This window comes from Podarcis bocagei (assembly GCF_964188305.1).
Source record: "Podarcis bocagei genome assembly, chromosome: 2".
Classification (NCBI taxonomy): Eukaryota; Metazoa; Chordata; class Lepidosauria; order Squamata; family Lacertidae; genus Podarcis; species Podarcis bocagei.
In genome coordinates this window covers 5,364,439-5,386,318 of record NC_138126.1, presented here as the reverse complement: position 1 = coordinate 5,386,318, position 21,880 = coordinate 5,364,439, and the positions used below count along the sequence as shown (strand labels likewise).

The 21,880-nt window shown below is 46.9% G+C and overlaps 2 protein-coding genes across 2 annotated transcripts in view; both read left to right on the top strand.

Moving 5' to 3' along the window:
* The window catches only part of LOC308580643 (uncharacterized protein), a 241,891-nt gene that overhangs the window by 121,818 nt on the left and 98,193 nt on the right, over positions 1-21,880 (top strand). The gene's annotated exons all lie outside the window — the stretch shown is intronic.
* On the top strand, positions 2,720-19,042 carry LOC308580750 (uncharacterized protein). The gene is made up of 5 exons (XM_081182885.1): positions 2,720-2,807; positions 6,250-6,374; positions 7,706-8,259; positions 10,898-11,033; positions 17,766-19,042. Exons 3-5 carry the CDS (start codon positions 7,765-7,767, stop codon positions 18,686-18,688), a joined length of 1,554 nt encoding a protein of 517 aa, XP_081039011.1. The 5' UTR covers positions 2,720-2,807; positions 6,250-6,374; positions 7,706-7,764; the 3' UTR covers positions 18,689-19,042.

Genomic DNA, 21,880 nt, shown 5'->3' with positions numbered 1-21,880 from the left:
GCGCATAGAAATGGCATTTACCTTCCCGCTGCAGCAGTACCTATTTATCTACTTGCACTGGCGTGCTTTCAAACTGCTAGGTTGACACGGGCTGGGACAGAGCAACGGGAGCTCACCCCGTCGCGGGGATTTGAACCGCCAACCTTCTGATCAACAAGCCCAAGAGGTTCAGTGGTTTAGACCTCAGCACCACCCGCTGCCTCGTCTCTAGTGTGCCCCCCTAGGTAATCTCATTGCCCGCCCCAGGGGGGCACTACCACCCCATTTAGGAACCACTGATTTGGATGGAGCATTTTTTGATTGGGAGTGAGGAAGCATCTTGAGGCATTTGGGCAAGGAGGCAAGTAGAGGAGTTAAAAATTCTAAAAAGCTTCATTTGCTGGAAATGTTTTGGTTGGCCCAACCCATTAAGAAAAACACAAATCCCAGACTACGGCACATTACGGTGCTGGGTGACCAGCCCTTTTGTTATGGTTTAATGGTATAGAAATGGATGGTTGATGTGTCTTCAGTAGGATCTTCTGGTTAGGAGACAGAAGGAATCAGAGATGCTCACCAGAGCTTGTGTCTTTCCGCAGGAGCTTTAAAAGACGATTTAAGACAAATTCATGGGGAGAGAGGCAGGGAGACTCCAAGGTCAGCTGGGTGGGTGACATCAGCCTCAGCCCAGTATACCTGAAGGACTGCCTCCCATCCCCATCGTTCAGTGAGGTCCAGCTCCGAGGGCCTTCTGGCAGCTCCCTCACTGTGAGATGTGAGGCCACAGGGAACCAGGCAGAGGGCCTTTTTGGTGGTGGTGCCTGCCCTGTGGAATGCCCTCCCAACAGATGTAAAGGAAATAAACAACTATCTGACTATTAGAAGACATCTGAAGGCAGCCCTGTTTAGGGAAGTTTTTAATGTTTGATGTTTTATCGTGTTTTTAATATTCTGTTGGGAGCTGCCCAGAGTGGCTGGGGAAACCCGGCCAGATGGGCAGGGTATGAATAATTGATGATGATGATGATGATGATGGTTCTACATAGGCTGCTCACAGAACCAAAGCAACCAGAGTTCACCCCCACCTATCAGCTGATCGAGAGGGCTTTAAATCCTGATCAGTTTGGCTGTGCATGTCTGATCCCCTCCAGAGTTGGGAAAGGCTTAGAAAAGCCTTGTGGGGCCTTGCCTGGTGTTTTTACATGAGTAGAATGTGTGCTTTTATTTAAAATGCATCTCTGGGTGATTTGTAGGGCATAGGAACTCGTTCATCCCCCCCCAAAAAAAATATGCTCCAGCCCACCACATGGTCTGAGGGACGGTGCACCGGCCCCCGGCTGAAAAAGGTTGCTGACCCCTGACCTAATCTGGACGGTTTGCCATTGTCCATGGGATGAATGCCTGTTTGGCACCCATTTGCCAGGATGCCACTGCAAGAAGCTGCTGTGTACGTGATTATGGCTGCCCACACCCCAGACTCCCCCCTTTATAAGCCATTAATTTCCTGAACAGATCAAAGTTGGAATGGTACAATTCCACACTGGAGCGATTTTATATGACTTTCTAAAGTTTTCCCAGCGAGCCAGTACGTAGATTCATTTATCAGCGAATTGTTATATTTGATAATGTGCAGCAGAGGCCCTTTGAATAGATAGGAAAAACTGTGATGAAGTGTTTTGTGGGGACATTCGCGGAAGTGATTGCGCTGATTTTGGTAGCCGGGGTGTGTGGGTATGGTATGTTTAGGAAAGCTTTTAATGTTTAATAAACTAATGTATTTTAAAATTCTGTTGGAAGCTGCCCAGAGTGGCTGGGGAAAACCAGCCAGACGGGCGGGGCATAAATTTACTACTACTACTACTACTACTATTATTATTATTATTATTATTATTATTATTATTATTATTATTATTATCTGCTGGAGGGGTAACCCCTCCCCCCTCAATCTTTACATAAATTCCTGCAACAGGTGGAAATGCAAACTGGGAACCTTCTGCTTTAGCACAGGCGGAAGGAAAGGGGCTGCAGGGTGTAGGTTTGAAGCCAAAAAGGCCACCCTCAATTTGGGGGAAAGTGGAGGGGGGTGCAAACGAGACCCGACCCCCCCTTTCCCTCCCAGCATGCGCCTCTCCTCTTCCTTTCAGCGTCTGGTCTTTTCTCCTTGCATACTGGACCCAAAATGCACTCACCAGCTCCCTTGCAGATGTTTTTTTTATTTTTTTGGTTGTGGTGGGGGAGATAGAAGAAGGGAGGCTCTAGATGGGGGGGCAGGAAGTGGATGCTTCATGGCCTCTCTAGGCATCCGGCTCTCTCTTCCTCCTTAACCCTGTGTTGGGTTACTCTCCACAAGAAACAAAAAGGGGGGAGGAAGGAAAAGTGGTGTAAGCTTTGCACGCTCCCCTTGGGAAAACATAAACAAATACAGCAACAAAAAAGCAAAGGGATTTTTATCTTATTTTTATTTTTTGCAGGCAGCGGGCTTGCTTTTTCCTCACGCCTCCTCTGGGCTTCTCTGCATCTAGCAAAGTGGGATTTTCTCAGTTAGGATTGCAAACGGAATTGCAATGATTGCAGAGAGATTAGCAATATTTTTTTTTCAATAATTGCAATTCTGTTTACAATTCTAACTGCGAGGTTTGCAAAACCTCATTGTTTGCTTCCTTCGGGCGAGAGAGCGAAGAAAATGGGTTAATAAGGGGGGGGGGAGTCGCCTGCACTTTCCTAGACAGGCACCGAGGAGGAAGAAGAGGAGGAGGAGGAGGAGGAGGAGGAAGCGGAGACGGGAAGGTCACTTCCTCCCCCTTTTTGGGAAAGTTGGGAGGGGTCTGGTGAGTGAAATGGGAGAACTGGGGGGAACTGGGGGACGTGCGGGTGGGGGAGGGGGTGGGCCGGAGGAGGAACGGTGGTGCTTTAGGGGTCGGGGAAGGTCCCGGGGAGGAAAGTGGGGCGAGGGCAGCAAAGTGGGGGGGGGGGGAGGGGAGGTTGTCGCTGGACCTTTTGTGGCGCAATCGCACAACACGGTTGCAATTGCGGCGCAGGAGAATCCCTTTGATCTCCCACCCCTCCCCCTCTCCTATAATAATCACGATCATAACAATCCAGGCAGGGAAAGAAAAGGTCCACCCCCCCTCATTGGATCCCGCTCTTCCCTCTTGTCTGATGCAATCTCTTGACTCCGCGGGGGGGGGGGGTGTGTCACAGTTTTTGTGGGTTTGGGGAGACCACCCCGCATTCCCGGGTTTCAAACCAGAAATTGTCGGTGCATCTTTGGGGGCGGGGAGCTTCAGCTGCTGCGGACAGACGGGGACGGGCCACGTCTTGCCCCCCCCCCATGGGATCTGGGGAACGCAAAGGAGGCGGTGTGGGGCAGGAAAGAGGTGGAAAGGGGCGCGGGGTGGGGGGTGTCACTGCCAAAGCGCCTGCGTTGCATTATCATCATCATCATCATCATCATCATTATTATTATTATTATTTACTACTACTACTACAGCAGTCTGCATTATATAAGCCTCTGCTTCGTTCAGTTACGCTCTGCATTGTTAATAGTATTGCTGCAACGTGCATTATTGTTAATAGTATTGTTGCAATGTGCATTATTGGAGTTGGAAAGGGACGCCAGCGGTCATCAAGTCCAGCCCCCTTGTATTGCAACCGTGCTCTGTGTCAAGATGCAATGTTATTATTGATCATTCATAATAATAGCAATTAGACCGATGAATAACGTCCCCTTGCGACTTACCAGGGTGGGGGGAATTGGGATGCTTTAATTGCCAGCGTCAGACCTACAGGACCATCTAGCTCAGGGGTCAGCAAACTTTTTCAGCATGGGGACGGTCCACTGTCCCTCAGACCTTGTGGGGGACCGTACTATATGGGGGGGGGGAGGAATGAACGAATTCCTATGCCCCACAAATAACCCAGAGATTCATTTTAAATAAAAGCACACATTCTACTCATGTAAAAACACGCTGATTCCTGGACCGTCTGTGGGCCAGATTTAGAAAGCAATTGGGCTGGATCCGGCCCCTGGGCCTTAGTTTGCCTACCCATGATCTAGCTCAGTAGTGCCTGCATGGACTGGTAGCATTGGCTTTCCAGAGTTTCAAGTAAAGGCCCCCCCCCAAAAAAACCTGGAGATGCTGCCCAGGGCTTGAACCCGGGACCTAATGCATGCAAAGCCCATGCTTTGTCGCCAACCTGTGACCTTTCAAAGTGCTATGAGATACGCCTCCCATTTTTCATGGCCATTGGCTGCTGGATCTGGCCAAAGGTGGGGTGATCATAGTCCAAAATCCTGCTCTCACAGTGAGTCCCAGGAATGTAAACCACATTTATTTATTTTTAAATTTATAGTGGTTGGCGTTTAAAAAGAATTAAATAAAAATAAACTGGTGCTATTCAGAGACATATTAGCTCTGACAGTGGAGCAGCCAAGTGACACACCGGTTGCAAAGTACAGTGGTGCCTCGCAAGACGAAAAGAATCCGTTCTGTGATTCTCTTCCTCTAGCGGTTTTTCGTCTTGCGAAGCAAGCCCATTGACGGATTAGCGGCTTTTAGCGGCTTATCTGCTGATCGGATCAGCTGATAAGCGGATTAGCGGCTTAGAAAAAAGGGGGGAGGGGGAAAAACCAGCAGGAACTCGCAAGACATTTTCGTCTTGCGAAGCAAGCCCATAGGAGATTCGTTTTGCGAAGCACCTCCAAAACGGAAAACTCTTTCGTCTAGCGAGTTTTCCGTCTTGCGAGGCATTCGTCTTGCGGGGCACCACTGTACTGGCTCCCCGTCTGCTTCTTCTGGCCTGAATTCATAGAGTTTTTTTGTGGCAACTCAGAAAGCCCTGAATGGTTTGTTCTCCCTCTTCTATAACGGGCAGGATGCCTCCGGAAAAACCCAGTTCCTGGGACTCTGAATAGGGGAGAGTGCTGATGGTTTGTGGGGCATCCCATAATGGTTACACAGCCTTTGCCACGGTGAGAAGAGGGTGCTTGGGCTGGGTGAGCCTCTGTTTGGGCAGAGCCAGCTGCCTCAGGATTCTTCTGGTATATTATAATAACCCTAGAACCGTAGAGGTGGAAGGGACCCTCAGGGGTCATCTAGTCCAACCCCCCTGCAATGCAGGAATCTCATCTAAAGCACCCATGACAGGTGGCCGTTCAACCTCTGCTTATAAACTGCCAGTGTTCTTCACGTACATCGTTGGTACTTCAGGATGAAATATGCATCATGTGTTTTGTTGCGCCTAGGAAACGTCAACCCAGTTTAGTCAGTCATGGGTCTGGCTTAGTTCAGGCAGAACCAGATGCCGCTTCCTGATTGGCTCGCTCTCCTCTCAGTGCTTCATCCCATTGGCTGTCTCTTGTGCCTGTCTCATTAGACCTGTTTCATCTGCCAATACAGAACCAGGGCGGCCCCAAATGCCATTCCCTCAATAAAATAAAACCGACATTTTCACCAACCGTACACCCAAAACAGCTCCAGAGCACCCATTTTTCTTTTACTGCTTAATAATAATAATAATAATAATAATAATAATAATAATAATAACAACAATATCTGGCTCGGTTTCCCCAGCCACTCTGAGCAACTTCCGACAAATATAAAAGCATAACACCAAACATTAAAAACCTCTCTGTACAGGGCTGCTTTCAGATGTCTTCTAAAAATTCTGTCATTCTTTATCTCCTTGTCATCTGGTGAGAGGGCTTTCCACAGGGAGGGCACCACCTCCAAGAAGGCCCTGTCCCTGGTTCCCTGTAGCTTCGCTTCTTGCAGTGAGAGAACCAGCAAAAAACCTCAGTGTCTGGGGTTGAGCGATGGGGGTGGAGACGATCCTTCAGGTATACTGGACCGAGGCCATTTAGGGCATTCAAGCACCAACACTTTGATTTGTGCTGGGAAACGTACTGGGAGCCAATGTAGGTCTTTCAGGACTGGTGTTATATGGTCTCAGCGGCCAGCCTAGTTGCCACATTCTGGATTAATTGTAGTTTCCGAGTCACCTTCAAAGGTAGCCCCACATAGAGCGCATTGCAGTAGTCCAAGTGCGGGATAACAGGAGCATGCACCACTCTGGCGAGACAGTCCGCAGGCAGGTAGGGTCTCAGTTGGCATACCAGGTGGAGCCAGAAGACCCTTGAAGCTGGACTGCTTGCTCTGGTTGTAGGATACAGGCTTAGATGGATATCAGGTGTGATCCAGCAGCTATGCTCTTCTTAAGTTCTTCCTGGGGCAGCTGCTCTCATAAACAACGTCCTCCTTGTTTTCACAGGCTCACAAGGGAAGCCTCTGCTGCAGAGGGTGCCAGTTGCTGTGACGGAAGCCGAAGCCTTTGTGGTCGAGATCTCTGAGTGCGGAGCAATCTGGCAGACTCTTATCTGTGAGACCAGAGCAACAGTTGAGTAGGGAGGCTGTAGGATCTTTCCCTGCCCCGCTGCCTTCCTCTGTCACAGGGGCAGGAGATGGAGGGAGGTTGATGGTGGGTGAGATGAAAGAGGACCAGGAGATATCTGGAGGTCAATGTCTGGTAATGGGGTTCTGCTTAGAGATTCCAGCTTTGCATAAGTGAGCCGGTCGGTCTTCCGTTTTCTGTGCCGGGAGTGAGGATGGCATCCATAGCTCAGTTGGCAGAACACGTGGTTTGTATGCAGAAAAGGCCCTCCTTAGGATCACTCGCTAAAGCGTCCCATTAAATGGGTGCCATTTAGCAGAGCTGGAAGAAGCCAGTTGGAGGAAAGGTTTTTCCTGGGCTTTTGTGGGTTAAACCACAGAGCCTAGGACTTGCCGATCAGAAGGTCGGTGGTTCAAATCCCTGAGACGGGATGAGCTCCAGCTCCCGTTGCTCGGTCCCTGCTCCTGCCAACCTAGCAGTTCGAAAGCACGTCAAAGTGCAAGTAGATAAATAGGTACCACTCCGGCAGGAAGGTAAACGGCGTTTCCGTGCGCTGCTCTGGTTCGCCAGAAGCAGCTTAGTCATGTTGGCCACATGACCCGGAAGCTTTACTCCGGCTCCCTTGGCCAATAAAGTGAGATGAGCGCCGCAACCCAGAGTCGGTCACAACTGGACCTAATGGTCAGAGGTCCCTTTACCTTTACCTTTATAGGCAGAGGGGCAATGAACATCAAGTCAATTTAGAAGGGAGTGTTGGATCCAAAGACTCCTGCTTGCAGAGCCTTGCCAGAGAGAACAGCGAGCAGAAAACTTTATTTGCGCCCACCGGTCTCACAGAGTTGTTATTATTATTAATATTGATTAAATTTGTATACTGCCCTCCATCTGTAAATCTCAGGGCGATTCACAACATAAAAATACAATATAAAAACCAGCGGAAGCAACATTTATATATTTATTTCATAATATTTACACATTGCTTGCTTGAAAGGAAACAAAGTTTTAAGGAGCTAACCAGGTTGGGATAGCTGGGATAGCAGGCTTGTTGGGTTTTGAATGTCTTGTGTAGATTTTTCAACTTCGTTCTGTATGGGACAATGACAATAAAGATTATCGTATCGTAAAAAAAAAAAAAGCCTTGAAGCAGTTTACAAAAAGAATAAACCAATAAAATTATCAATAAAGAACAATAAATACCAATAACAATTAAAATCAGTTAAAAACAAACCTTTGTAAAGCTTTCAAAAAGAATTAAACGAGAAACTAAAAACAGATTAAAATACATGTCCGCGTCCTGTGGCTCTTGGGTTTCTCTTTTCTTTTTCCTTTCCTTCAGAGAGAGAGGCATCTATTGAATTGCCAGGAAACTCGTTGTGAGACAGAAAAGGAGCAAGAATGAAAGTGAAGCTGGAGCAAGGAAGTCCTTTGGAGTCGTACGGGGCTCCGCTTGAGCACGAAGAGAAGTTTAGCGTGCAAAGCCAAGCAGGCGACGAATCTGGGAAAGGGGCAGGAAGAGACCCCCACGCCTTGGAGGCCAGGGGCAGCGGGGAATTCTGGGTAGGAAGCGTGCAGGAGATCCTGGCCGGGGACACAATCCGCTCAAAGGGACCATACCAGCGGTTCAGGGAATTCTGCTACCAGGAGGCCGAGGGGCCCCGCGAAGTCTGCAGCCAACTCCACGACCTTTGCCGCCAGTGGCTGAAGCCGGAAAGGCTCACCAAGGCCCAAATGCTGGACCTAGTGATCCTGGAGCAGTTCCTGGCTGTCCTCCCCCCGGAGATGGAGAACTGGGTCAGGGAGTGCGGAGCGGAGACCAGTTCCCAGGCGGTGGCCCTGGCCGAAGGCTTCCTCCTGAGCCAGGCAGAGGGGAAGAAGCAGGAGGAGGAACAGGTGAGTATTTCATCTAGATCGCGGAGTTGAAAGTGCTTGCTTCGCTCGCCAGCCCTCCTGATTCCCCCTTTCCAAACCTTTAAATCATTTAACCTTTAAAGCCCTATACGGCCTAGGACCCTCGTACCTACGGGACCGCCTCTCCTGGTATGTCCCACGGAGGACCTTACGGTCTTCAAATAAAAACATCTTGGAGGTCCCGGGCCACAGGGAGGTTAGGTTGACCTCAACCAGAGCCAGGGCTTTTTCAGCCGTGGCCCCGATCTGGTGGAACGCTCTGTCACAAGAGACTAGGGCCCTGCGGGACTTGATATCTTTCCGCAGGGCCTGCAAGATACAGCTGTTCCACCAGGCCTTTGGCCAAGGTGCAGCCTGACCCCCTCCTTTTGTAACCCTCATAGCACTCTAGCCCAATGGTTGCCATTAATTTGATTCTGAATTGATTTTAGAATGAACTGATTTTAGAATGTATTTCAATTAATTGATTGTGATTTTATGTAAACTGTGTTATTTTTACTGTTGTTAGCCGCTCTGAGCCCGGCTTCGGCTGGGGAGGGCGCGATATAAATAAATTATTATTATTATTATTATGCACAAACCTCACTAACGCCCAGGGCTGGATTACCAAATAGGCAGAGTTGGCACCGGCCTATGGGTCCCATGACTCCCTTGACTCAGAAACCTACATCATTTTTTTGGGGGGGGGGGAAGCAAGATTTTTACTGCCTAGGGGCCTTCAAAGGGTTTAATCCAGCATTGCCAGACATCATCGTCATCGTCATCATAATTTATTATTTATACCCCACCCATCTGGCTGGGTTTCCCCAGCCACTCTGGGCAGCTCCCAGCGGAATGTTTAAAACACGATAAAACATCAAACATTAAAAACTAAACATTCCCACTCCCACTATTCTCTTCACTCACCAACACCTCCCTCTCCCTCCCTTCCCTCCCTATAAAATTGTTTTATTTTCATTTCAACAATTTTTATTGGCGGTTCCCAAACTTGTCGCCCCCGCCACCATACACATTTTATTTCTATAATCGCACGCCCAGTGCGCCCCCGCCCTATAAAAAGCATTATTTAGTGTAGTGGTTTGCACAGCCCGCCAGGGAAGATAGTAACACGATAAAATAAATGGGCAATAAAATTCGAAGCAATTCAAACCCTCTGCAATGGCAGAGCTACCATATTTTTCCTTGTATTACACACACCTGTATATAACACTGTATGGAACACTTCAATCTCCCAGGACATTCTATACAAGATCTCAAAGTAGCTGTTTTACTACAAAGGAATTTCAGAAATAGAATGGAAAGAGAAGCTGCTGAATTGCAACTCATTACCAAACTTAAAACCATGGAGAGACCTGGTCTGAACAGAGACATTGGATTCTTATCTCATTATACATGACTAAGCCATTTCTCACCTTCTCACCCCTTGCCTTTTCCTGTAAGACCTATTACAGTTGTTAAGAGTCGTCAACAGGCTCATCTCAGCTATCTGCCAATCTCCCATTCCCACCACCCTTCTGAGTAATACCCCTCCCCACCTTCTCACTATATAGAAGGGTCTGGCAACTTCTGTTTCAGTGTATCTGAAGAAGTGTGCATGCACACGAAAGCTTATACCAAGAACTAACTTAGTTGGTCTTTAAGGTGCTACTGGAAGGAATTTTTTTATTTTGACCTGTATATAAGACGCCCCCTATTTTGGGGGACTCCAAATTCAGAGTTGTGGAGCTTTTTTGGGGAGAAGGTTGCCCAGAGTTGTTGAGCTTTTTAATATGGGAAAAACCCTCAACGCTGCGTCGATAAATACGCCTATCGCCACTCCGGCAGAAGCAGCCAGTCGCCAGCACTACAGCAAATCAACACAAGCCCTTACCGCAGCCAACAATAACACACCCCATAGCAGCTGACAATCTCTGGCTCGCGGCAGCAGTCAGTCCCACGTCCCCACTTTGCACTATCTGTGTATAAGATGCCCCCAATTTTTTCAGATGCTTTTTTTTAAAAAAAAAGAAGAAGAAAAAAGACCTAGTCTTATACAGTCATACCTTGGGTTACAGATGCATCAGGTCGCGTGTTTTCAGGTTACGGATGCGCCGAAACCCAGAAGTACTGGAACGGGTTACTTCCAGGTCTTGGCGCATGTGCAGAAGCACTAAACCGCGCGTGCGCAGAAGCACCGAATCGCGTGCCGCGCATGCTCAGATGTGGCGCTGCAGGTTGCAAATGCTGCGGGTTGTGAATGTGCCTCCCACACTGATCACATTCGCAACTCGAGCATCCACTGTATATGGAAAAGTATGGTATAGTGGACCCTTGGGTTACGTACCGCTATGGATACGTAATCTTCGAGTTGCAAAAGCGGCAAACCCGGAAGTGTATTCTTTCGGGTTTTGCCGCATGTGCAGAAGTGATCGGTTGCTCCGTGCGTGCGCTCAGAAGCGGCGCCCCTGGTTATGGATTTTTCAGGATGCGCACGGACCCACGAAACAAATTAAATTTGTAACCAGTGGGCCCACTGCGTTTCCAATCACTGCGGGCAATGCACTGGAGGAGTAGAGGAGTAAAAATTTTCACGCTCTTTTTGGGCTCTCATGTTAATAGGGAATTTTTCTTCCTCTGCAAGGTTCCTGTGTCCTTTGAAGAGGTCCCTGTGCCATTCACCAAGGAAGAAGAGGAAGAATGGGCACTGTTGGACCCAGGCCAAAACGCCTTGCCCAGGGAAGTCTTGGTGGAGGACTTTGGGAATCTAGCCTCGCTAGGTAAGTTTTTGCTCTGAGTTGTTAATATGAGTTTCTTCTCTTATATATTTGTTGTTTAGTTGTTTAGTCGTGTCCGACTCTTCGTGACCCCCTGGACCAGAGCACGCCAGGCACTCCTGTCTTCCACTGCCTCCCGCAGTTTGGTCAGACTCATGTTTGTAGCTTCGAGAACACTGTCCAACCATCTCGTTCTCTGTCGTCCCCTTCTCCTTGTGCCCTCCATCTGTCCCAACATCAGGGTCTTTTCCAGGGAGTCTTCTCTTCTCATGAGGTGCCCAAAGTATTGGAGCCTCAGCTTAATGATCTGTCCTTCCAGTGAGCAATCAGGGCTGATTTCCTTCAGAATGGAGAGGTTTGATCTTCTTGCAGTCCATGGGACTCTCAAGAGTCTCCTCCAGCACCATAATTCAAAAGCATCAATTCTTTGGCGATCAGCCTTCTTTATGGTCCAGCTCTCACTTCTCTCATATATATATATATATATATATGTAGGTTTTGGTGTCTTCGGGTGTCTTCCCGTGTAAGAGTTGGGGTGTCTAGGCGACGTTTCGACGAGGTCTCACTCGTCATCTTCAGGCTGGTGCTTTCGGCTTCTTGTTACTAGAACAGAGCAGGATCTCAGTGTTTGAGTTCCTATAAATACTGTTGAGGGGGTGTGGTGTATAGCCTCCAACGTTCTGGGCAGATAGGAAGTTCCTAGGTTAATGTGCCTTTTCTTCTTTTGTTCATTAATTACTTGAGGGATATCTTGAGTGATTACTTGAGTGATATTCTGAGTACCACTTAGGAGGGTCATTAGGTGTGGATTAGTTGCTAAAGCTTTCGTGTCTTGACCTCTTGACCTTGTGAAGAGTTTTTCTGAGAAGATGGCTGTACTGCACTTAGTTGTGCTCTGGCTTGGCTTCGTGTATAGGGGCGAGCTGTGGTTTTGTGCCCTGTGCCAGCCAGATCTGTGTAGGGATTGCAGGGGGGTGCAGCATCCGGAGGTGCCACTATGGTTTGGCTACTGGATGGTGTCTGTAATTTATCTGTGGAGAGGGTCTGGGTTTGGGTCTGGTGTGGTTGATTGGAGATGGCGTTCTGTGTGCCTCTGGTTCTGGTGTCGGTTTTTGTGGGGAGGGCTAATTTCCAGATGTCTGGCAGGCGGGACGTGTCGTCACGCTTGTTCATGTTGTGAGGGTGTTTCTCTATCTCGATGGCTTCCATGATTATTCTCTTGTGGTGATGTTCCATGTTAAAGAGCAATTTGGAATCTGCAAAATTAATTTCGTGTCCTGTTTCTTTCATGTGTTGGTAAAGAGAGGAAGTTTTTTCTTCTTTTTTGACGGCATTCTTGTGTTCTGCGATACGTGCATTTATTCGTCTGTTTGTTTGTCCAATGTACGTGGCTGGGCAGACTTTGCAGGGTATTTCATAGACCCCTTGGTTTTCTAACTGGATTTTATCTTTTGGGTTTCTGAGGATATTGGCTATTTTTTGGTTGGTGCAAAAGGCTGTTTTGATATTGTGTTTATGGAGGATTTTGCTAATTTTATCTGTAGTGCCCTTGATATAAGGAAGGAGGGCCATGCCATTGTTTTCTTCTGTGTCTTGGTTTTTGGGGGGTGTTTCTTTTTGGATTAGCTTCGTAACCCTGTTTTGCTGGTATCCGTTGGCGATTAACACATTTGAGAGATTCTGTAACTCAGTTGTCAAGTGGTCTTTGTCAGCCAGGCGTTTGGTTCTGGAGATGAGAGTCTTGGCTACGGAGTTTATTTGTGCAGGGTGGTGGTGTGATTGTGCATGTAAGTAGCGGTTGGTGTGTGTTTTTTTCCGGTAGATAGTGTGTCCTAGGGAGCCATCAGGTTTTTTGTAGATTAGGACGTCAAGGAAGGGAAGTTGGTTGTTGGCTTCTATTTCCATAGTGAATTGTATTTTGGGGTGTATGCTGTTGAGATGTGTGAGGAAGCTATCTAGTTTTTCCTTCCCGTGTGGCCAAATTACAAAGGTGTCGTCAACATATCTGAGCCAAAGTTTGGGTTTGTGTTCTGACTTGTCTAAAGCATTGGTTTCAAAGTGTTCCATGTACAGATTTGCGATGACCGGTGAGAGGGGTGATCCCATAGGTGCTCCTTCTATCTGTTTGTATCTTTGTCCATTGTGGATGAAGTACGTGTTGGTTAGGCAGTGGTTGGTCAGGTCCAGGATGTATTCGGGGGGATTGTATTTGTTTTGAATGGCTGTCAAGGCTTCATTAATGGGCACTTGTGTGAAGAGAGATACAACATCGAAGCTCACAAGTAGGTCATCGGGATGTAGGTTTTGCTTCTTTATTGTTTCTATGAACTGGAAGGAGTTTGTAACGTGTGAAGCGATAGATTCTGCATAGGGCTGAAGTTGCTTAGCGAGAAATTTAGCGAGATTTTGTAGAGGTGAGCCTATGGAGCTGACTATTGGTCTGAGTGGTGTTCCTTCTTTGTGTATCTTGGGGAGACCGTAGAGTTTGGGGCATCTGGATGATTTTTCTCTGGGGATGATTCTTAGCTGGATTTCTTCACTGATAGGAGAGGCTTTTATTTTGGATTTGGTGGTTTTTTCCAGATAGGTGGTGGGATCTGTTTTTATAGGTTGGTAGGTAGGGTCTTGGAGTAGATTTGATAGTTTTGCTTGGTAGTCCGATGTGTTCATCACAACAGTGGCATTACCTTTGTCTGCTGGGAGAATGATTATGTTGTTGTCTTTCCTCAGGTTGGTGAGTGCTTTCTGTTCTTCTTTGTGTAAATTGCTTCTGGGTGGTTTGCTGGAGCAGAGGATGTTGGTGACTTCAAGTCTGATTTTATTGGCTTCATCTGGGTTGATTTTGGTTAGGCTAGCTTCGACTCCGCATATGATGTTTTCCGTGGGGATGCGTCTCGGGGCGACTGCAAAGTTGAAACCTTTGGAGAGTACTTTGGTTTCAGTTGAGGTGAGGATCCTGTCTGATATGTTATGTACTGTTTGTTTCATGGGTTGTTGTGGAGGGTGGCTGGGCTTCTGGCGTTTCTCTAGTTTGTGGAGTTTGTTGGTGTGTATGTCTGTCTTATGTGAGGACTCTGTTTCAGCTCTCCAAACGGCTAGTTGTTTGCATTTGTCCCAGAGTGCAGGGTGGATTTTGTTACAGAGTTTGAGGTGAAGAGTGAGCAGATCTTTGTTGGTTTGGTTTAGTAGGTATCTTTTCTTATGTAGTTCGTTTCTGATTAGGGATAGTTCAGTTCGTTTCAGGATCCTTTCGGTAGCTGGGGTTTTAGAGTGGAATTTAAGTTGGAAGCATGTGGGAATTAAGTTGTTGTCTCGGCAGTTGCGTAGGAACAAGAGATCACATAAGATGGTGGCTCTTCGGATTTCTAGTTTCTCGTAGGTTCTTGTCAGCTGGAAGGTTTCCTCCCCGTAGAGGTGAGATATTTGCTTTCGTAGATTTTCACGGGTACAGGAATGTAGGTTTTGGTGTCTTCGGGTGTCTTCCCGTGTAAGAGTTGGGGTGTCTAGGCGACGTTTCGACGAGGTCTCACTCGTCATCTTCAGGCTGGTGCTTTCGGCTTCTTGTTACTAGAACAGAGCAGGATCTCAGTGTTTGAGTTCCTATAAATACTGTTGAGGGGGTGTGGTGTATAGCCTCCAACGTTCTGGGCAGATAGGAAGTTCCTAGGTTAATGTGCCTTTTCTTCTTTTGTTCATTAATTACTTGAGGGATATCTTGAGTGATTACTTGAGTGATATTCTGAGTACCACTTAGGAGGGTCATTAGGTGTGGATTAGTTGCTAAAGCTTTCGTGTCTTGACCTCTTGACCTTGTGAAGAGTTTTTCTGAGAAGATGGCTGTACTGCACTTAGTTGTGGTACTCAGAATATCACTCAAGTAATCACTCAAGATATCCCTCAAGTAATTAATGAACAAAAGAAGAAAAGGCACATTAACCTAGGAACTTCCTATCTGCCCAGAACGTTGGAGGCTATACACCACACCCCCTCAACAGTATTTATAGGAACTCAAACACTGAGATCCTGCTCTGTTCTAGTAACAAGAAGCCGAAAGCACCAGCCTGAAGATGACGAGTGAGACCTCGTCGAAACGTCGCCTAGACACCCCAACTCTTACACGGGAAGACACCCGAAGACACCAAAACCTACATTCCTGTACCCGTGAAAATCTACGAAAGCAAATATATATATATATATATATATATATATATATATATATATATATATAATTTTTATAAAGTTTTTCTATTTTACATTTTAGAATATTCATTTAAACAATCTCAAATCAATGACTCCCTTTCTCTTTCTGTGGTTCAATTTACATACCATAAATCCTTGCATATTTTACATAAGCTAAACCCTTCAGTATTCCATTATTACTTCCATCAAAGTTGTCTACACTGTTGAATTTATCTTAATGCTGCCAGCATTTTGGAGTGTACACAATTTCCCCCATATATCCAATAAACATTTTCCAATCTTCTTTAAACCTACTGTATTTTTCGCTCTATAGGACGCACCTTTTCCCCTCCAAAAATCGAGTCCTATGGAGTGAATGCAGGCTCCTTGGCTTCAGCGATAGCAACGCTAAGCCTCCAAAGCGCAGAGGGAGCGCTCCCTCCATGCTCCAAAGGCTTCGCGTTGCTTTCGCTGAAGCCTGGAGAGTGAGAGGCATCGGTGCGCATCGACCCCTCTCGCTCTCCAGGCTTCAGGGATAGCCGCACGCAGCCCCTCCGGCAGGGAGAGGCTGCACGTGGCTGACTTCTTTAGCCCTGCGCAGCCTCTCCCAGCAGGGAGAGGTTGCGCGGGGCTAAAGAGGAAGCCAAAACAGCAAGCAAGATAGATCCCGCTGGCTGCCTTGGCTTGTGCCATAGCCGCGCACAACCCCTCCGGCAGGGAGAGGCTGCACGGGGCTATGGCTTTTTTAGCCCTGCGCAGCCTCTCCTGGCTAGAGAGGTTGCGCACAGCTAAAGAGGAAGCCAAGACAGCGCTGTCTTGGCTTGTCCCATAGCTGCGTGCAACCCCCCCCCCCGGAAGGGAGTGGTTGCGCTCAGCCTGTACGCTGGGGCTGGGGGGGGGGGAAATAAGATTTTTTTTCTTGATTTCCCACCCTAAAAACTAGGTGCGCCCTATGGTCCGGTGCGCCCTATGGAGCGAAAAATACAGTATGTTCTTCTTGTTCTCTTATTCTATATGTTAAATCTGCAAGCTGCGCATATTCCATCAATTTGCCATTCTTCTTTAGTTAGGACTTCGCTCATTTTCCATTTTTGGGCCAACTAAACATGGGCCACAGTAGTGGCATACATAAATAGTCTGTTTTGACACCTGGGAATTTCTGTCTGAGTTATCCCCAACAGAAATGACTCTTGCTCTCTATTGCAAGTGAAGATTTCACCGGGGAGCTCTGTGGCCTTGCCGGAGAGTGGCGAGGGGCTGCTATTGAGCTTCTGTGGACCTGCTCCATTATCTTCTGGCCTGTCAAATTGTTCAAACCTACCCAGATAATTCAATAGCTTCTCAAACCAATTCTCCTCCTTCTCACTGACCTTAAACCCTTTCATTTTATGTATCTTCACAGTTAGATATTCTAAGATTATAATATTTTTCAATTTTTCTCTCCATTGGTTCACCCCTAGCTCTTCTGCATTTTCCCAGTTACTCACTATAACCTGTCTGGCTGCAATTACCATCATTTTTACCCATTTACATTCCTCTTTTGTTTCTACCTAGTGCTACTCAGGCTAATATTTATTATTATTATTATTATTATTATTATTATTATTATTATTATTATTGTTGCCACAAATTATTAAATTACATGCAGTCCTTCATCAAGAGACCAATTTGGAGATGGTATTTAACACCAGTTAGATCAAATCAAATAAACAAGGAATATTCAGAGTTATGCTGGAGGGGATGCCAGGAAACAGCGAATTATGTTCACATGTGGTGGGGTGTAAATATGAACAATTCTTTTAGGCAAAGCTGACCGAAAGACCAGAGGTAGCATTATTATCAATTTACAATGGGATGGCAGTTACACAGGCTATCGAGGCCTTGCTCACAAGTTTATTGACAGCTGCACAAATTATGATAGCTAGGAAGTGGAAGGGGCAAGCGGAATATAAAATGGAAGAATGGTATAAAGAGGTGAATAAGACGGGGAATATGCAGGAGAAATAATTTTGAGGAGATATGGAGGGTGTGTGTTGAATTTGTACTGTTAAAATGGAAAGGGGTCAAACCATTGCAAGAGGTGTTGAAATTTTGGGAGGTTGGATGGAATGGTCTCAGTGGTGGGGTACACATTTTTATTCTTATTTATTTAGGATTATTACTTTGTCCAAAAAAAAGAGAGACCACAGTAAGGTTTACAACATAGCCCTTGAGGCTAGTAGTCCTACTCTCAATAAATTTGTCTAATTCTCCTTTCAAGCCAACCAGGTTAGTGGCCATCACTGTAACAGTTGCATTCCAAAGGATTCCAGCAGGAAAACACTTGTAAGATTTTGATTGCCATTTCCCTTATGGAAGCAGAAACCAGTTTGAATGGGGATTTTGTCCACATTGCTGTCCAGTCTTCCTCATCTTTATTCCAACCTAGCGGTTCTTCCGAAGTCTTTGGCAGGGCCAAGGAAGTAGAACCACACATGTATTAATTTGCCACACCACTGGGTTGGACTCAAAAGTTCAGTCTCACCTGTTTTCTTGACTCTCTTTCTGTTCCAACAGGTGGCGGATGGCCCAGTAAGAACAACAACAACAGCAGACCCTGTGAGAGAAGCAAGCTTCAAGAAATGGAAGAGAACTTCAGAAATCCCGAGGGACCGACAGAACAGGGGGAAAACCAGATGGAGAAGTGGCTGGATGAACCAGCCGCCTCCCAGGGCGAAAACGTTCGTGAAATCGTGGTTCAGCCAGAAAAGTCAAGAGGAACAAGAAGGAATGCCTGCCCGGCGCTTGTGAAGAACGCCGGTCACAAATCAGACGTTAATGGTCACTGGAAAGTTCACGCGGAAGAGAAGCCGTACAAATGCATGGAGTGTGGAAAGAACTTCAGCCAAAGCACTCTCCTTAGGTTGCATCAGAGAATCCACACGGGAGACAAGCCCTACAGCTGCTCCGAGTGCGGCAAGAGATTTTACGACAGGTCTCACCTCAACAGCCACAAAAGAACCCACACCGGGGAGAAGCCGTATAAATGCTTGGAGTGCGGGAAGAACTTCAGCCACAAGGTGAACCTTACCTCCCACCAGAGGATCCACACGGGAGAGAAACCTTACAACTGCTCGGACTGCGGGAAGAGCTTTTGCGACAAGCAGAACCTTATCAGACACCAAAGAATCCACACGGGAGAGAAGCCGTACAAATGTATGGAGTGTGGGCAGAACTTTAGGCAGAGGGCGACCCTCACCTCTCACCAGAGAGTCCACACCGGGGAGAGACCCTACCAGTGCTTGGATTGCGGAAAGTGCTTTTTCAGAAAAGCGGAACTGAACCGACACCAGAGGATTCACAGGGGAGAAGAAAGGCCCGTCATCTCTTGGAGCGTCGAAATGGCATCAGACGGGGTGTCGATTTTATGTCCCATCAGAGAACTGGCACAGGAAAACCAGCCGATAACTCCCGTGATTAAACAAGAACAGTATTGCTAAAATAAGAGTCGGAATAATTTGCATGAGAGACACACACACACAAACACACTTTCCCCCCTGCCCCAATAAATGTTTGGGAGTGTAGAAAGAGCTTCAGCTAGAGCAGAACGTATAATGTACAGTATGCATACTCTGTGAGGAAGCAAACTTTTAACGCAGATCATACCTGAGGCTGATGGACGAGGCTCCCTTCACGAGCAAAGAGTTGGCGCCCTGTTCTTCGGCTTCCGATGTGTAAATCTCTCATGTGCCTTACTGAGTCCTGTCATCACTTGCGAAAGTTGACTAGTCAGCCTGCTTCCTTTGTGCCTATTTTTCCTATTAAAATATACACATTTGACGCAAAAACAACAACTGTCCATTGAACTGTAGTTCCTTCTTGGAGTGATGCATATTAAGACACATTTCGCTACCTGAGAGTTGCCGTGCTTTTTGTAACTGGAATGGTGGACTTAAATGATTCTAGAATTATCCCAGTGTAGATACAGTGGTACCTCGGGTTACAGATGCTTCAGGTTGTTGTTGTTGTTTAGTTGTGTCCTTCTCATGAGGTGACCCCATGGACCAGAGCACGCCAGGCACTCCTGTCTTCCACTGCCTCCCACAGTTTGGTCAAACTCCTGCTGGTAGCTTTGAGAACACTGTCCAACCATCTCATCCTCTGTCGTCCCCTTCTCCTTGTGCCCTCCATCTTTCCCAACATCAGGGTATTTCCAGGGAGTCTTGTCTTCTCGTGAGGTGGCCAAAGTATTGGAGCCTCTGCTTCAGGATCTGTCCTTCCAGTGAGCACTCAGGGCTGATTTCCTTCAGAATGGATAGGTTTGATCTTCTTGCAGTCCATGGGACTCTCAAGAGTCTCCTCCAGCACCATTATTCAAAAGCATCAATTCTTCGGCAATCAGCCTTCTTTATGGTCCAGCTCTCACTTCCATACATCACTTCAGGTTACAGACTCTGCTAACCCAGAAATAGTACCTCGGGTTAAGAACTTTGCTTCAGCGTGAGAACAGAAATCATGAGGCAGCAGTGTGGCAGCAGTGGGAGGCCCCATTAGCTAAAGTGGTGCTTCAGGTTAAGAACAGTTTGAGGTTGAGAATGGACCTCCAGAACGAATTAAGTTCTTAACCCAAGGTACCACTGTACGTTGAGGTTTCAGTTCCCAGATCCTGGTGTTGCTGGCTAAGGGTGAGTAGAGACGAAGGGGCTCACGGCAGTGTTAATGCTGTCCTGGAAGCCCCCAATTTAACGCCTGCTTCCTGCTGCATAGCAGCAAAGCCAGTACTGGAATATGCTACAGGCATCAACTAGCAAAGGGATGGACTTTCTGCCTGCAAACTACAACAGAGTGAGGCTCACTAAGTACGTCTGTCAGGGGTGGGGAATCACAAGCCTGGGGGCCGAATGCGATCCACTGGGTCAGTGGTTCACAACTTGTGGGTCCCCAGATGTTGTTGGACTACAACTCCCATCATCCCTGAGCTCTGACCTTGCTAGCTAGGGATGATGGGAGTTGTAGTCCAACAACATCTGGGGACCCACAGGTTGAGAACTGCTGCACTGGGTGTCTCTATCTGGCCCCTAGGGCTAACACCCCTTGCCGGCTCTGCTTTGCACCCCCAAGTCAGTGGAGCCCTAATTATGTGTTGGATTTGGGCCAGAAAAAAGGAGAGGTAATAATAATAATATATTATTTCTACCCTGCCCACTTGACTGGGTTTCCCCAGCCACTCTGGGCGGCTTCCAGCAAAAGATAAAATACATTGAAACAACAGTCAATTAAAACTTCCCTAAACAGGGCTGCCTTCTAAATGTCATATAGTTGTTTATTTTTTTGACATCTGATGAGAGGGTGTTCCACAGGGTGGGTGCCACTACCGAGAAGGCCCTCTGCCTGGTTCCCTGTAACTTTGCTTCTTGCAGTGAGGGAACCACCAGAAGGCCCCTGGCGCTGGACCTCAGTGTCCAGGTTGGACGATGGGGGTGGAGACGCTCCTTCAGGTATTTATTATTGTTTTATTAAAACTATCTTTATATACCACTTAACCACCAGAGACTGCTAAGCCATTTACATAAATCAATATAAAATATTAGTTTTAAAAATGTTGGTTGTCATCCATCTGTTTTGGGAGACAATGGAGGAGTGCACCGTTGGGGTTGAGGTCAAACTGTTGGAAGATTGCAGCGGCTGCAGTGGCTATGGAGACCAACATGGGAGAGACATGTTTTGTTGCAGCCGGGGCAGAGGAAGGCGTCCGGTTGTGCTGCTGCAGATGCGCCATGGCATTTCTTCTCTCTGTGCTCCTCCCAGCCATTGTTCCTCTTCTGGTAACTGCTACGGATGCACAACTTGACTGCCTGTCTCCAGGCACTGCGGTCGTCTGCAAGGGATTCCAACATGGAGGGGCTGGTTTTGCCTGCCTTCGTGTCACATTTGCAGACATTTTGGTTAATGCAGAGTTGGTCTGCCAATGGGCCTGGTGCCTGAAGCCAGCTCCTGCCATCTTCCACTCTGTGGACATGGCCAAGCCAGTGTTAATCAATTTAAAATATTGGTAATTTGAGAATACCATTAAAATCAAATGTTAATTACCGTACAAGTAGGTCTAAAATTTATCAAGATACAAATAAAATTGGGAGTTTTTTTTATTTAAAAAATTGAAATCATTTTTATTTGATTTTACAATACAAAATTATTTAAAAATTCAAATACATACCTATATGCAGAGGTTCCTCTGACTCTCAGGACTCCCCCACCCCCGCCATGGAGTCCCATTTTAAGCATTTAAAACTGCATCATCTTCCAAAGCTATTATATCAATCCACATTTTCCATGGTGATTTTTATAGTGCTAGTGAAAATCCTGCCAATACAGTGGTACCCGGGTTACATACGCTTCAGGTTATAGATGCTTCAGGTTACAGACTCCGCTAACCCAGAAATAGTGTCTCGGGTTAAGAACTTTGCTTCAGGATGAGAACAGAAATCGTGCTCCGGTGGCGCAGCAACAGGAGGAGGCCCCATTAGCTAAAGTGGTGCTTCAGGTTAAGGACAGTTTCAGCTTAAGAATGGACCTCCGGCACAATTAAGTACTTAACCCGAGGTACTACTGTATTTCCATCTGCTTAACAGTGGTCTCTTAAATAACTTAGAATTTTTTCCCATTATTTTGTAAAGTTTCTGTCTTCTTGGTTC